The following is a 16,650-nucleotide window of genomic DNA, read 5'->3' as shown; positions in this document are numbered from 1 at the left end:
AAGATGTCCCTCTGGCTTTTGCAGCCAGTGTACTATGATGAGCTAACTTTAGCTTGAGAGATACTTTTGAAAGCATACACGAACAACATAGTTGTGTCTAGGCAAAATAAAGTCCCATTGAGTTCATTGGGGTATCTGAAATCAGTATGAGGGCTTGGCTCACAAAGCTCTTTGCTGGCCACATTGTGACTGAGACACTGAACAGAACACAGGAAACAACAATACGTGCCTTAAAATATTACCAAAAGAGCCAATGATGGCAGATACTGACCAGCAAAGCCATGGGAGAAATGTAGACCTAGATTGCTGTCACTGCTACAAAATGGACCCAGTGTAAAATATTTTTCCAACCTCCCAGCAATTGCCATGAAATCAAACATAGCAGCAAACACAACTTCAAGGACCATGCGTAATAAAGCACATGAAATCCCAGCAGCAGTGGCTGCATGGATAAAGTCCCACAGTAACCAGTAAAGAATGTAAAACATTTACACTGGATGAGTTGTTCAGTATGTCCTGGCTTATCATGCAGCCCCGTTACAATTAAGCTTGTCCCCTTTGCTGCAGCTCGGCAATGAATCATACACCATTTGAAAAACCCAACCAACAGCAGAGCTCAGCATGAGCACGTGCTCACAGGCACAGAGTGCCCGCCAATTGCTCCCAGCAGGAGCCAATCACTGGCCCCTGGTGTTTCACTGGTTCGTTAGAACTGAAAACAAAACAAATGGAAGCAGAAAGGAATGGAGGGTAATGTACAATAATCCCATTTAGATGAAAGAAAGGGAAAGTAAAACAGTAAATATCACTGATTTGGGAGGCCACTCTAACCCGCACTGCATGACTTGCATTGAATTTTCTGTGGTTTTAACTCTCTGCACACCAAAGCTCAGACCCCACCCTCTGCCTTTAGAATTTTTGTGCTTCACTTTGAGCACTGAACAAAAGATGTGTTTTGACATGTTGACCAAACACCTGGTCTCACAAGGAAGATTCTTGCACTGCAGTGTTTGTAGACCTGGAAGCAAAGGGCCACACAGCTCAGAAGCACTAGTTCCCCATAGGAATGATGGTGCAGTGGTTTGGGTGCTACTCTGGGTCTCAGGAGACTTGGGATCAATTCCCTGTTCTGCTATCGACTTCCTGCTTGACCTCAGACAAGTCACTTTATCTCTCCATGCCTCAGTTCCCCCTCTGTAAAATTGGGATAGTAGCACTGCCCTGCTTCCGAAGGGGTGCTGTGAGGGTAAATACATTTTTACCCTAGCTCAGATACCCTGGTAGTGGGAGCCACGTAAATACCTTACAAGGAATTTATACCTGGATGTGGGTAGCCACTCATTCTCAGAGACAATTAGATACAAGTCAGAGGCATGGGACTGATGGAGATGGGACTAAGCCAGACAGTAAAGAGCTAGGTTAGCTGTCTTGACCTCAAAGTACTCAGAAATCTTAACAATACTCAGGGAAAGCTGATAATTAGAGAGGGGTCTGCAACAGGCACAGAATCTTCACTGTTGGGTCTTCAAAGGTCAAGTGTACAGCATCACTGTACTCTCCCCATGTGACTGGTAAGTAGCTGAACATAGTGTCCAACAGGATGCACTGTAACCAGATGGCAATTAGTTATTCTTTTGTTAAAGATGAGGGGAGGCACTGAGACCTTGCTGCTGGAACAGAATCTGCTCCTTGTTAAGAGCATAGGTCATGCGCAGGCTCTCCCTGCTGCTTCTGCTGACATGGCTGATCATTAGTCTTTATGGTCCCCAGCACAAGGCAGGCAGGGGGTCTTTGCCCCTGAGGCACCTTTCCCCAGTTTGTTATTCTGTCTCCTGCCGGGGGAAGGCAGGGGTCTCCTCGCCTCTGGTGTCGTCTTGGCTTGGTTTCTGCCTCTGGCATGGACACTCAGGCAGTTCCCATCCTTGGGGCCTGTTTTCACACAGTTCAGTAACAGGGAAGGCTGGTGTCTTGGCCCTTGTGATGTCTTTGCTCACCCAGTTTCTGTCTCCACCTGCTGGCAAGGAAGGGTTAAACCGTACAGATCCAGGTTGGAGGGAGTGGGGAGCTGCGCAGCTGGAGACCTTCCAGCATCCAGAGTGCAACCTCTAGTGAATGTCCTGAGTCAGTTTCTTTGCAATGGAGATGTAAGGACTCAGGGGCCACCCTACAGGTTTTAAAAATTCCCAGCAAATGCTCAAGTAACACTGGAAAGCTTCCCAAAACTCGCATGTTTGCTTAAACATACGGACCCGAAAGCAGAGTGCTTGAGCCTACCGAGGAGATGTATATGTGATCTTATTTCACACCACCACGCTGGCTGCTTCCAGCCAGAGGCAGTTGCTACCGAGCGCCTAGCAGCAACTCTGAAAAGCTGCATCGCTGACACAGAAGCTATGGGGGCCTCTCAGACAGCACCTTTGTCTGGGAGAGGCAGGAAATGGGGAAGATCAGATCTTTCATGGGCTGGAAATCTGGGATATAGTTTTTTTCCCCCCATACCACTTCCACCACAGCTCTATGAAAAATCCCCAGTATTGGCTTGCCCTGACCCAAAAGCTCCAAATGATGCTATTTGGAGGGGGAAGGGAAGAAATTCTCTAAGCATTGTCTAGCAAAGGTGTGCTAGGAAAGGAGGTAATTTATCACAAACCTGGTGTGACGTTTTTGTTATAATGACATAACTGGTAAGGAAACGGAATTTTTTCTAGACAGAGACTAACTGAGTAAAAATAGTACAGCCAGCTTTCAGATTCTTGTACTGGCTTCAGTATCAGCAGAGGCCAGCTGTGTTTTCTTTTCACTGAATGGGGCCTATAGTTTTTATTCAGAGTCATCCTTGAGGGACTTAAGGAATAATAATCATGATCCTCTGTCCTTCTGCACTACCTTCCAGCTGAGGATCTCAAAGCACTTTCTAAATATTCATTATTATTTGCAATACAATAGCACCTAGAGTTCTCAATAGCTATCAGAGCCCAGCACATGTAGAACTAGAGCTCTGCAAATCCATGGATATCTGTTTTGTATCCGCGACTCATTTTTGCAGATCGGATGCAGATACAAATTTGGGGTCCATGCAGAGCTCTAGGTAACTGGGTTCAAAAAAAGAATGAGAAGTTCATGGAGGATAGGTTCGCCAATGGCTATTAGCCAAGGTGATCAGGGGCACAATCCCGTGCTCTGGGTGTCCCTGAGCCAGAACAGGATGACGGGGATAGATCACTCAATAATTGCCCTTTTTGGTTCATTTCCTCTGTAGCATCTGGCACTGGCCATTGTCTGAAGTTAAGATACTGGGCTGGATGGGCCATTGGCCTGACCCAGTATGGCTGCTCTTATGTGCTAGAAGCTGTACAGAGTAAGAACTGAGAGCAAGAGATTGTCCCTGCCCCAAAGAGCTTACACTCTAAATTGATTACACATCTTACTGCCACCTGCAGTGGGGGTTACCCTTCTCATCCTGCAGGGGTGAAACTGAGGCACAGAGAGTTAAAGGGAGTTGCCCAAGTTCACACAGCTGGTTGGCAGCAGAGCAAGAATGAACCCAGGTCACTTGACTTCCAGCCCAGTGTTTTATTTGATAAGATCAACCTTTCCTATTTAAATTGCCTGCTAATACAATTCAGCATTTTGTGTTCCTGTAGGTTCTTCCTTTAGTTTAGGGAAACTTACAGAGAATGGAGAAGTTTGTGCACTGAGAGGATTTTGTTTTATTGTTTATTATTTCCACCTCCCCATAAGCCCCATTTAATTGTTTAAAAACCAACAAACAAATGAGTGATCTTGTTGAAAGAAACCGAAAATGACACTATCCTAAGCACCTCTGCTTCTTCTTTGTGGACCAAATATTTATTATTTCAAACATTAATAAATAAACAGATCATGCTTCCAGGAAGTGGTGAGCATCCTCTACTTTCATTGAAGCCAATGCGGGTTGTGGAGTGATCAAATTACTCTGTATTGAGCCCTGAGTCTGAAGAAAATTCTGTAAAGTCCATTTGGTGTGAGCTGCAAGAGGTGGTAATATTAACGATACATCAGTGGAGCTCAAAGCATTTTACAAAGGAAGTCAGTATCATCATCCCCGTTTTTACAGATGGGAAAACTGAGGCACAGAGAGGGGAAGTGTCTTGCCCAGGCCAGTGGCAGAACTGGAAATAGAACCCAGGTCTCATGAGTCTCAGTCCAGTGCTCTGTCCAATACACCTCCATGTCTCCCAGCATTGTTTGTTTCCACTGTTTTTATAATCTGCTTGAAAATGTCTTTGAAAAGAAGCCATTGAAATGTATTTGGACTCAGTTTGTGCTATGCAAAGTTTGCTGAGATATATAAATCCCTTAATCTGCCATAAAAAATTAAGACACTAACAGGGAACTTTAGCCTCTGGATATAGGGCTGGTATCTGTGTGCCCTAAACGTGTCCCAGATGCCCCGAAAACGAAGGGTATACAGTAGTTGCAAGCTTTGCGGCCAGAGGCCAGCTCAGAGTTTAAGGTAAACAGTCTTGAGACATTATATCCCTGAAGTAGCAACAAGAACAGCAGGAGGCTGACTGATGTCCCCAGTTTTGCAAGGGCCTGGTGGTTATACTGTGTTAGTTCGATAGCGTTGTAGGCGTGCATGGTGCTTTACGGAGAACTAACTAACCTTTTCAGTGGAGCTTGCAATCTAGCCAAACCCCTGAGAAAGTCTTGCTAGCACTGATAATTGCCCCTCGTGACACTGGCTTTTGAACATGCTTGGTCAGAGAGCTATGAGACAAATGACCTCCAGCTGTTGGATACATGAGAACAAAGATCCAGGGAGGCTGAAAAACAAACAAACCAAAGACCTTGACTGACAAGCAACGAAAAGCTGGCTGCCAGGAGAAGTTGCACGTCCCTCTGCCAATGGCTGGTCAGCCTCTCAGTTGCTCTGGCCAAATCAGCCACGTCCAGCTCGATGTGGTCATGTGGGAATGAGAAGAATGTGTCGGAGGCTCTGTGGCTGCAATTTCAGGGCTGGTCGTGGATAGGTAGGTTGGTTTCGATCACACAAAGATGGGGAACATTTGTTTCATTTCCCCTGAACCCTGTGGTTTCCCTGAAGCCTATGGAGATGATGCATCTTCCTATGTTTCCTAGTCAGCACATTCTCTTCTATGGTGCAATGAAGCAGTGCTCATCACTGTTCTCTTGTTGTCAAAAGCATGAACCTGCAAGATGCTGAGTGACCCTGCTTCCAGTGAATCCAGAGGGATTCGAGGAAGCGCAGCACCTCACGGGTGGGGTCAGTACAATACTGGACCAGGCAGGCAGCGAGGGAGTGTTGACCATGTAAAGACTCAAGAAACTGATGATTATTTCTACCAAGTTTGCACCGGGGAATAGCCTTAGCATCTGATTTGTATCTCCTATTGGGTCTCAGGTGCCTCAGGGCAGGAACCCATTATTTTGTACAAACTGTCCGCAGAGTGCCATGTGCACCTATAAATACCACTGACAACTTCTGGACATTTGAGAGCCACCCACTGGGTCACCAATGCTCTGAGGCTGAGCTAACTGGTCTGGGCTTAGTGATGAAAGAATCCACTTTGTTGGGAATGAATGATTTTGCAAGAAAAGTAGGAATAAGGAGAGGCCCTTGAGGATGAAAAGAATACAGGGGCAAGGAGGGCAACCATTTTCTGCGACACACACACACACCATACTATTTCATATATTATAAAATCTCAGTGTTTACAAAACACCTGATCTTCAGCGAACAGGTCAAGATTCTGCCCCAGTACCAGGGATGCATGGGGAAATGGGTACATGCGAGACACTCAAATGGACAAAGAAAATAAGGAGTTTACCTGATCACCAACTTTTCCTGTCCGCCCTGGATGTCCTGGCTCACCCTGCATTGAGATGGAGAGAGGTATCACAGAAGGCTAACTCAGTGCTGCTTTGTCAAAGGTCTTTCTCCAAAAGGGTTAAACTCCTGGTGCCTCAACTGCAGCACAACAGGGTTAGTGACAGGCGTCACTAAATGTTTTGGGTGAGCAGTGCTGGGTCTCAAATACTGAGAGTTCCAGCACTAACAAGCCTTGTGCTATGACACTGCACCAAACTGGTGCATCAGCCCACTTTTTAATGAGATCAAGCCCTCAAAATAGGTACTGCCAAGCTGTCTACGTTTTCCAAGAGCCTGTTAATTTGGAACGAAGAGTCAGAGTCTGTGCTAACATGACAGATGCACTTCTGTGGCCAGATTTTCAAGAGAGCTCAGCTCCCATTTGAGCACCAAAATAAGGAACCAGATTTCTAAAAGCTCAGTATGTTGGGTGCAGAATTCTTTGGAAAACTTCAGTATCAATCGTGGGTGCAGTGCACTTGAAAATCCAGCCTCTGGTGGTGACTTTGATTACTTACTGTGATCACCATTAAAAAGTCAACTTCTTACAATCGTTCAGAGAGCGTGGCCGGAGGATGGAGAGAAAAGCACAGGGATGTACATAAGCCCAGACTGACCAGGGAGAAGGATGGGCTGTGGAAGAGTTGGTCCAGGGAAGTGTCTGAGTAACTCAGGACAGGCTGTCTAAAAGACAGTCACTGCTAACCTGGTGTTGTCTCTGGGTCACAGCAGCTGCATTTTCTCAGTCAGCAGATAATGTGACTCCAGATGTGCTGCCAGAACAGATTTTTGTTATTTACTTGTTTAAAGAGCTGACTATTTTTTTTTTTTTGCTGGGGGTGGGTATTGTGAAGCGCAGGCTGCTCTTGGAATAGCTCCTCCTGCTGCCAGTGAAACAGCAGAGATAGGAATGGTTAGCATGGTTTCAGAACAAAAAACGGAGAGGCAATGGAAAAACAATTAAACAGTTTAATATCAAAAGAGAAACACACTTGTTTATAATAAAGCGTGTGGTTTAAAAATGCACAGTCATTCTTCCACAGAAACCAAGCTGAGGCCGAGTTTCCAGAAGCCGAAGACAAAGAAATGCAGAGAGAAGAGCAAATCCTCACTGCCCGGTTTCATTTCTATGATGGAAACTGGAAGCTTGACACATGTTAAATGTGAGGGGGTCTTGAAGTTTCACTCCAGTCTTGAATTCCTCTTCCCCCTGGCTCCCACCCCAACCCATCAGCTCACTGGTATGAACACCCCTCCCGCCTTACCTTTGGACCATCAGGGCCAGGTTTTCCAGGAAATCCCTTCCTGCCAGGTCGACCCTGAAACATACAAAGGATGATGACTATAAAAGGCTCAATATTGTCTTTGCTCCCAGCTGTTGCAGCTGCCCTTGATCACAGCAGCCACAGCCTGCGTGACCTGATGCAACTTACAAATAGAGCTGGGTGACATTTTTTTGGCAAATAATAAATTCACTGAAAAATGCATTTTAGGGAGCACTGAAACGGTCTATGAATTTGGGTCAGAGTCAGTGAATAGTTTCCACTGACAAAAAAGCGCCCAAAACCAAAATTTCAAAAATGGCGTTTCGAATAGTCATTCAAAATGTTTGACCCGAATGAAGGGGTTGGTTTTTTTGCTTTTTCATTTCACAGAGCGAAAAAAAGCAAACAAAAAATCAGTTTTGGTTAGAAACAAACCTGGATTTTTCAGTTCAGAGGCCGAACTGAAAAATCAATGATTTGCTCAGCTCTGCTTACAAAGTAGAGTCTCCAAAAGAATCCAGCTTACAACACCCCAAGACAGCCCTTCTAGGCACCAGGGCACAATGCCTTGGCCCTGGGTCTGATCTCTGGATGACCTGGATCCCAGCTCTAGATAGAAACTGCATGTGTAAGGAAGTCTCTGCTCCACCATTAGGCAAATTTCATCTCTTCAGCATCACACCAGAAGTGCAGCATGGGTGTTGTAAGAAATGAATGGAAGAACTTTATTGCTGCCCTTTTAATGCTGGGTAATTATACATTGCTTTCATCTGGCATCCTAATACTCCCAGCAGCCATCTGTGCCTAGTGCCAGCTCAGGCTCCAGCATCCTGAGCCCCTAAAGGGAGCATCTCCTAGTGCCAGTATGAGCTTTGTCACAGCAGCATCCCACAGAAACTAGCTGGGATTTGGGAGCATGAACTTCCTGGCAACAATATCCCACTGGTACCAGCTAGAATTCAGCCAATAGGAGCTTTCTTGCAGCAGTGTTGCATCACTGCTGGCCAGCACAGAGCAGTGCGAACTGTTGACTCTGTGCGTGAGTATATGCTCCCCATGCTTATCACCCATCAAAGCAGGAATACACCCCCAAACAAAAGGTCCAGTGAAAACTTACTCCCTGCCTGGGAAAGCTGCTTTAGTTTCTGCCCTAGCTGCTGGGGCTGGAATGGATTTATAGCATCAGATCCAAGGAATCACTCTGCTCTTTGGTAGCAGCCAATACCTGGTTTTATAGAGAGCAGTGAAAATCCCTGTATCAACGCATGTGCTCAATAGCAGTAAGTTGTATGTGGGATAAGACATTCCTTTCCTTATCTGTATAGCAATTAGATTACACCCAGAGGGTAAGATCTGGTTACCATTATATCACGATCCTGCAAATATTCTCAGAGGTCATAAAATCCTGCAGTGGTGAGTTCCAAAGATATGACCATATTCCTTTTGTTTATCCCAAATATACTGCCCTGTTGTTTTGATTGAGGGTCCCCTACTTTCACGTTATGGGACAGACAAAAGGACTTTTTAAGTCTACTGTCCATATCCTTGTATTTCTCAATCCATCCTTTTTCTTGCTCTTTTCCTTTAAAAACAAATACAGCATTCAAATGAGACCAGGGACATATTTTTGAATCGTGGAAGCCAACACGGGGATGAATTATGGAGCTAGGCCCAAGTCACACAGTTTGCACTTGGATCTGAACTATCCCAAAGTTAGAGGGTGTTTATATGGGGCTTTAACGTAGCCCTACCTTTAGTTGAATATTAAGACATTATATAGCCCCCATCCAATGCCAGTGGGAGTCTTTCCATTGATTTTACATGGATGTTGGATGAATCCCTTGTTGCACATAGACAATACAATGCTTGCCAGCAGGACTGTTCTTTGACTGAAACAGAGGGTTCAAATCTTTCATTTTTATTTCCAACCTCAAATGCCTGGTGAGGTGTATAGAGCTACTTAGTAACTGAGCAGGCCACTTAAGAGCAGTGAAACCTACCTCTGGACCAGGGGACCCTGGTGGCCCTATGGGTCCTTCATCTCCCTGAAGGGGAAAAAAATGAAACTAGTAAGAAAATCTTATAGGTCTCTTGGGTTCCAGAAATGCTATGAAAGTAAACAGCTTGTAATGCCATCAGCATTTAAATACACAATCCTCATGCTTACGCAATAGCTATCTTGTCATAACATTTTAACAGTTCCATCCCATCAGACTGGAAAGGAAGATTATCAGAGCACTTCTTTCTGGGAGACCTCATCACCATTGTGATACCCCATCCCATTTCAATGCAGCCAGATATGTCTGTGGAGCCATCCCAGTGCCAGAGGAATAAACCTAAAGGCAAATCCTGCCTGTGGACGCCCACCAGAAATTCCCAGAGAAGTTATGGCAATTGCATGTGCTTACCAAAGGGAAGAATTTGGCCACAAGATACTGTACTTGATCATGGGCATCTGATTAACTTGGTTTGGCCAAGGATGCAAACCCTGGAGAGCTTGCTCTTTTTCTCCCAGGTGCAAGGTTTCTCACAGACTTTCACACATATCAAACTGGCTAATATACTGAGGTTTTTCCTTCACTTTCACACAAGACACTAGATTGGCTCCACTATTGAAATTTCCCAAAGGCTTAGATGACAATTGGACTAGGCCCTGCATCTGGGTTCCTCGTCAGTTTGTGTTTAGTCTGGATCAGATTTAAAGTTTCTAGGAGACCTTCAATTAAGCCACATGATGGTGATCTCAAGTGTCTAGACTAAACCCACAATAGAAAGAGAAATTGAAAGTGCTCTTAGACCACCCATTGCTCTAGTGGTTTTGAGTTAGACCATTAGAATGACTAATAGAAGCCACGTGGTCAATGGGACTGAACATGGGATTGGAAGTCAAGGATATCTGATTTTGACACTGATTCACTGTGTGACCTGGGGTGAGCCACTTAATCTATGTCCTGGTTTCCCCATCTGCAAATTGGATAGAATACTCTCCTATCTCACAGGTGGGGTGGGGGTCACGCAGATGAATTAGTTAATGCTTGTAAAAGCTCTTTTAAAATGACAAGCGCTAAATAAGGCTAAGAATTATTATTGCTATTATACAATGCTTTCAGTTCATGCACTGAATTTGGATTACTTGCAGAGGGCTACAAATGTAGATGGCTCTTGAAAGACAAAAGACAATGAGCTTGATTTTCCACTCAGGCTGATGTAAATCAAGAGAGACTACAGTGAAGTCACTGGAGTGACACTGGTGTAGAGCTGTTGTGAGCAAGAGGAGAACGAGGCTCACTGTCTCTGCTAAAGTGTTTCCAATTCAAGGGTCACCCCCGTAGTGAGGGGCAGAATTAAGCCCTGAATGAAGGCACAACTCTATGAGTGGAGGCAGCAGACCTGGGTTTATGCAGCAATAAGGTCATGTGTACACACTGGAGAATAGTGGGTACATCCTGTTCATTATTTATTTTAGAAGACAATGTTACTCTGTGGGGAAGACCAGGGTTTGTAGGCCTCACATTAGAAAACGCACTTTAAGGCAGTGCATGCAGGAACACAGAACAGAAGCACCTTGGACTGTGGGCCAGGAAAGGAGGATTTTCAGGCATACGGGCCTGAGTGGAAAACGGCACCAAGATGAGGGGTAGAAAAAGGAAGCTAATGGGGTGGCTAGGCCTCTGCTGATGCCAGCAGCAGTTGGATGCAGGGGTTGAGAGGAGCACGTAGCCCCGAGCGCTAACCCCAGTGGGTCTGTGATGTTGCAGGTTTCTGACTGGTGACTGAGACGAAGTATTTGTGCCCAGGTGCAGATGGAGCACACGGTTGGAACCCTGGGCCCCATTTAGGCGAAAGATTAACGTGATTGGAAAGGGAAAGTTTTCTTGGACAAGAACTGCATTTGGCCTTGAAAGCCACATGGACACTTACCTCTTGGCCAGGCTGTCCCCTCGGCCCAGGTAAACCTCGTGCTCCTGGCTTCCCCTGCAATGGATCCAAAAGGAAAGATTCTCAGAAAATAGAAGCATAAGCTCTGAGGGTCCATTAAAGTGAGACGGATCTCTTTCCGACACACATTGCCATGGGACAGGATCCAATGTCAATTTTGTTTCAGAAAAAAAAAAAAAGAGAAATCCCACTCTTGGAGGGACCTCAATCCAAACAGACCAAACCGAAGTCTCAGCCAGAACAATCTCCAGGAATCTCCAGGGCTTTTTCCCCCCACCCCCTTCCCACATCTGTGTTTTCATTGGCTGTTTCCAACTCAGCACAAGGCTTCTATCTGAGAGCCGCTCACCTTCGGGCCTTCGGGGCCATTTTGTCCTGGTGGGCCAATATCCCCTGGAAAGCCCTAGAGAGAATCAGAAATGGTTGGTGTTACATTAGAGAGCTTTCTGGAAAGGCTTCCTGTGCTCTTCTAAAGATTTAACTTGATACTTTGTGTTGTGACATTTATTATTTGCTGGCACTGTGCACATACAGGCCACTGTGGGGCATCCGCAGGGACTGAAGCAGCTTTCAAATAACCGGATGAAATCCAGTATGTAGTAGACAGTAAAAGTAGAAAAGAGATCTAGGTTATTGGTTTAAGTAAGAACAAGGCACCCCTTCCATCAACAGCCCCTTTTTGGTCCATCTCCTTCCAAAATTCATTGTTGTAAGGGCCTCCCTGTCATCACATATTTAAAAATGGCATTTTGGTTTTTAATTCATCTTTATCAGGCAGTATATAATCTCATTTCTCAGAGAAATAAATCACCGGCCTGAATGACAAAGGGAAGCAGCCTAGGAATTAGAAAAGGTGCTGACATTCTCATTAGCTGCTGTCTTTAACCAAACAGTGACCCCCTTTCCATCCACAGCCCATTCACTGAAGAAACAAAGGAATCCACAGTCATTTCCAACAGAAACAAAGAACAAGAGTTACTAAGCGATACCACTTGACAGAGAGCCATTCCAGGCCCAGCAAAATACCAGAACACTGATGAAAGGAAAACAGTCTATCAGCCAGCACTGCAAGTGGCTCTCAGGCTCATGACGAACATTTTCTAATTATTAATAAGGGTGTGAATCACAACATGCTGCAGAGAAATTGATCTTGTACTTGAAGGCATAGCAATGTGGTTTTGGGCGAGGACAATGGAGTTGTCTTCTAACATGAAGAGTACTTGGTTAAAAAGATTCCCAGGTTACCCAGAACAGAGGCTAGAAGGATAAACAGGGAAGAACTGAGACTCACTATAGGACAACGATGAACCTGCTGAGCTGAAAACCCACTGCTGTTCTCCTCACCATGACTGATGTATGATCTTCCAGAGTGGAAGAGTGGGCCCCCAGTCCTCTCCCCTGACCAATAAGGAACCTTTCTGACAGGGTTTGGCTCAGGAAAGGAGCTCTTTCCCCAGGAAGGGGGCAGCAACAAAAAACAGGCTGGAGAGCTGCCTGGTGAGCAGGAGGCCAAGTGACCAAGACAGCTTTGGGACATTGCTTGGACAGGCGAGGGATGCCATGATGGTTATATCTATTGCTCCATGGGAAAGGAGAGAAGGCTGGGCGAGCTGGGTTCTGCCATTGACTTTTCATGTGTCCTTGGGCAACTCGCTTCACCTTTCTAGGCTTCAGATCCCCTATTTGAAAAATGGGGATGATACCGCCTTTCTTAGTGTGCTTCAAACCCTATGGAGGAAAAGGCGCTAAGCATTATTAGCAATTTAAGTGATTGTAGGAAACTTCTCTTTTAAGTGAACGTGATGCTGCAGAAGGGGTCAAAACAAAAAAATTGAGGGAGAGAATTGTCTAAAACAGTCTTTCAGCCAGGCCGAACATCCTATTACCAGAGTCTTTGAGGGCACATCCTCAGAACGAGGAGAGAACAGACTACAACAAGTGGGGCCTTGGTATCACACTGAGGTAGAGAGAGGGTTGGGACTGGTGGCCCAAAAGGACTCCATCCTCTTGGTCTCACTGTACATCACTGCAGCTGGGTTGGAATGTGGGAGAGGCTTACTGCATAGCATGGAGTTATGACTTTGGAAACCCCCAGAGATTGCATGGAGTGGGGAGGGAGGGTACCGTCTGAAGGTAAACCACAGAGGAGGGGTCCTTATGCAAACTGACCACCTGTCAGTGCAGCACAACAGCAATGAGTTCAACAGGAATTTGTCTGTCCTTTGCTAGCAAAGACTTCAACCCTGCATCCACATGGAGCATTACTGGTTGAGTCAGGAGCAAATAATTCCACCGAATCTATAGATGGGTCCACCTGAAGAGTGGTTTCCAAGACTGGCAGGGAAGTGAGTATCTAAATGGTTCCTAAATTAAAACCCAAGCTGGTGTTCAAAGGAGGCGGAATCTCAGCAGCGAAGTAGCCTGCAGCTGTCAAATGGCTGTTTCTCATTTCCCTTTGCAGTGAGGATTGCTTGGGAGGTGGGGGAATTATGAAGGTTTGCCAATGAAGACAGGCAGCAGAAATTAACAAATAAAGGAATGATCAGAGCTGAAGGCACATACCTCAGGGCCGGGTGGTCCTGGAAACCCAACTGGACCTTTGTCACCAGCCTTTCCCTGCAAAATCAGAAAACAAGGGTGAATGTGAGACAGCTGCTGAGGTTCCTGTTTAGAATAACATCCACCCTGCTGAGCTCTCTTTCCAGCTGGGCACTGAACTCTTTAGAGGCAAGATTAGGAAACAGAAGATGGTTAAAGGCATTACTTACAGGGGGACCTGGCTTCCCTCGGGCTCCTGGTATCCCAGGAAAGCCCTGACTGCCCTGGGAAACAGAGAAACAATTTTTCAGTAAATAGAATTAAACAGATGCAAAATAACCACTGTAAAGCCCCCACCCCATGCTTCTGCAACAGCGAGAGAATCTTTTCTTCCTGACAACTCCAGTCATATCCAGTGCTTTGGGGGGTGGGTGACCGCACCATGGAAGGACACAGTAGAACAGATTAAACCTGCCAAGCATAAGTCTTTCTCTTTTCACTTTGTGCATTCATACACCCGGATGTGGGGAGGGACCTCAGCATGTGTAAGGGGAGGAGAAAGGAGTCTTCTGTGCTGCCTCATGGGGCTGCATGGTATTGTCACCAACACAAGGCTGGGGAAGACTTTCCTGAAGGTTCAAAAAGGAGAGGACTTTAGGAGTCACTCATTTCAAGAAGACTGAGTTCTAGAAGGACACCTATACTTAACGTTGCTGTACATTTACATTTCTCCAACATCCTCTTCTTTCTCGCTCTCATAGGGTCTTAAGGCCAGCTGTTGAAAGTCCTTTGATTGGTGGTTTCCCCAATGAAAATCCCAGCACAGTGGATCCCATGATTTAGGGATCTCTTGGTTTCCCACCTCTGATCTGTAGAGTTTTATATGCTAATACTCCAACTCCACTCCCTACAGGCCCTTACACAGCTGTTTACACACACCAACCCCTGGCTGGCAGGTGCTCACACACTCTCCTCCCTAGCTGGCAGACATATACATGCCTGGCCCCTTATACCTGTTACATAGGCAACCCACACATCTGCTCTCTGGGATCTGGCTCACTGACACTTCCCCTCTCTGCTACGTGATCTTCCTGGCTAATGCAGGCACTCTTCTTCTCTGCACCCAGACATCCAGCACACATCTCCTGACAGCATCTTTTCATCGGGACATACGCACATTGCTCCCCAACACGTGGAAAACACACACTCTCCGCACCCTGATCCTAAGAGCTACACAGACCTTTGCATAGTGTACTGTGTTTACCGATACGTAGCACAAAGACACTCAAGCTATCGTAGGGCAGGGACCTGGCATGCATGCTTTCTTTGCCTGAAATTCCCTGCTCTCTGGTTGTATTCAGAGGGACACATGCTAAAGACCTATTGATTCTTGGGGCCAAATTCAACCCTGGCATAAGCAGGGTCACCCACACTGATGCCAATGAGCTGTACCCTCTAAATATGGCCCTAAGAACATATAAGCTATTGTAGGGAGGCGTGGCTGACCACTACAGAGGCCCCCGTCCAGCAAAGCACGTAAACACATGGGTAGCATGTCATATCATACCAGTAGTTCCACTGAAGTAAACAGGACTCCGACTGCTCGTGCTTAAAGTTATGCATATGCTTAAGTGCTTTGCTGCTTTGGTGCCTAAGTCCCTGTAGCAGACAAATTCACTGACTCCGCAGCCAGCGGACCACGCATATTGCTCCTAATCCGAAGAACTTGTTCCATCACTTTCAGTTTCTGTGGGAGGTTATGACCTTTTCCATAGGAAGCACTTTATTTTCCCGTACAGAACTGCACGTTTTTTTAAAAAAAATCCCATTCTATCGACTTCGGTTCGAGAAGGTCTCAGAGCTATGCAGAGCAGGGGGTGAATCTGAGAGTGTAATGCAAATAACTATAATGTCTTTATGTCAGGAGGAATCAGAGCTTTCAAAAGAACATGGTTTGAATATTAGCAGAGAAAGCAGGCAGCTATGCATGTTATCTATGTAAGTAGAAAAATTGAAAGCAATTACCTTGTCTCCTTGGAATCCAATATCTCCTGGAACACCTGGCAGTCCCTGATCACCCTGAATACACATCACCAAAGAAAGTTACAATATACACCGTCAATGGCAAAACCGTGCAGGTCTATAGGAAATTATTTCAGGCCCCTTTCAAACAGAACTGGTGACAAACTAAAAGTCATAATCCATCACAACAATCTTGAGCAAAATATGCCTTTTCCAACAACAAATCTGAACTGAGAAACAAAACCACAGGAGAGAGAAAATACAAATACCTGTGCCTGCTGCAAAAAATGTTAGACGAGAGGACTACAGGCTGCTTTTCCCTTGCTAGTAGCAACACATAGGTGATGAATGTCAAAACACAGCTGAGCAAAACAGCCAGCTTGCTTATTGGTAAATGGAACTTTCCTCTTAGGTTGTTCTCCTCTACAGAGCCTGGCTCCCAGGGGTTTCTGAAGGCATAGCCTGGAACTGGGAGCACTGATCAACCCCTTCCCCTATAAAAGTATTGAACATCTACTGAAATCCCTCAGTACCAACCTACTGCAGAAATCTAGGCTGGGATTTCCAAAGGGGTTTAAGCACTCAATGCTGGCTTACTTTCAATGAGACTTAGGTCCCTTTGAGAATCACAGCCACGAAGCCTGACTAAGAAATGGGCAGGCTAGCACTGAGCTGTTAGGGAGATGACCCAGTACGGGACCTTTGTTTTCTCCAAATTGGAAGAGGATCCCTACTCTCTGGGCACTTAGAAACAACTGTCCCATCAGAGGAACTGATTAGGAAATCAGATTTGGGAAATCTGCTCTAATTAATAGAGAGGAAAGGGAGGGGGGAGGCAGTTTCTCTCCCCAACACAAATGCGAGAAGTAATCTTTATAAAAGTTTTGCATGACAACAAGGCCAAATAGCAGCAAATGCTATGGAGGCTGTGTCCCATATACATTGTTCCTCCAGTCCATCCAGACCTGGCTTTCTTATAAGAGAGCAGCACAGAGCAATGCATACAGCTAT

The 16,650-nt window shown here is 45.6% G+C and overlaps 1 protein-coding gene across 1 annotated transcript in view; it reads right to left on the bottom strand.

The window, feature by feature from the left end:
- The window catches only part of COL27A1 (collagen type XXVII alpha 1 chain), a 297,315-nt gene that overhangs the window by 100,088 nt on the left and 180,577 nt on the right, over positions 1-16,650 (bottom strand). Inside the window, exons 19-26 of the mRNA XM_074973737.1 lie at positions 15,643-15,696; positions 13,848-13,901; positions 13,642-13,695; positions 11,429-11,482; positions 11,062-11,115; positions 9,141-9,185; positions 7,141-7,194; positions 5,835-5,879 (exon numbers count right to left, since the gene is read on the bottom strand). Coding sequence (XP_074829838.1) covers positions 5,835-5,879; positions 7,141-7,194; positions 9,141-9,185; positions 11,062-11,115; positions 11,429-11,482; positions 13,642-13,695; positions 13,848-13,901; positions 15,643-15,696 — 414 coding nt within the window. The remainder of the gene's footprint in view (positions 1-5,834; positions 5,880-7,140; positions 7,195-9,140; positions 9,186-11,061; positions 11,116-11,428; positions 11,483-13,641; positions 13,696-13,847; positions 13,902-15,642; positions 15,697-16,650) is intronic.

Source organism: Natator depressus, chromosome 16, assembly GCF_965152275.1.
Source record: "Natator depressus isolate rNatDep1 chromosome 16, rNatDep2.hap1, whole genome shotgun sequence".
NCBI lineage: Eukaryota > Metazoa > Chordata > Testudines > Cheloniidae > Natator > Natator depressus.
The sequence above is the reverse complement of the archived record's forward strand: the minus strand, read 5'-3'. Positions and strand labels throughout refer to the sequence as shown.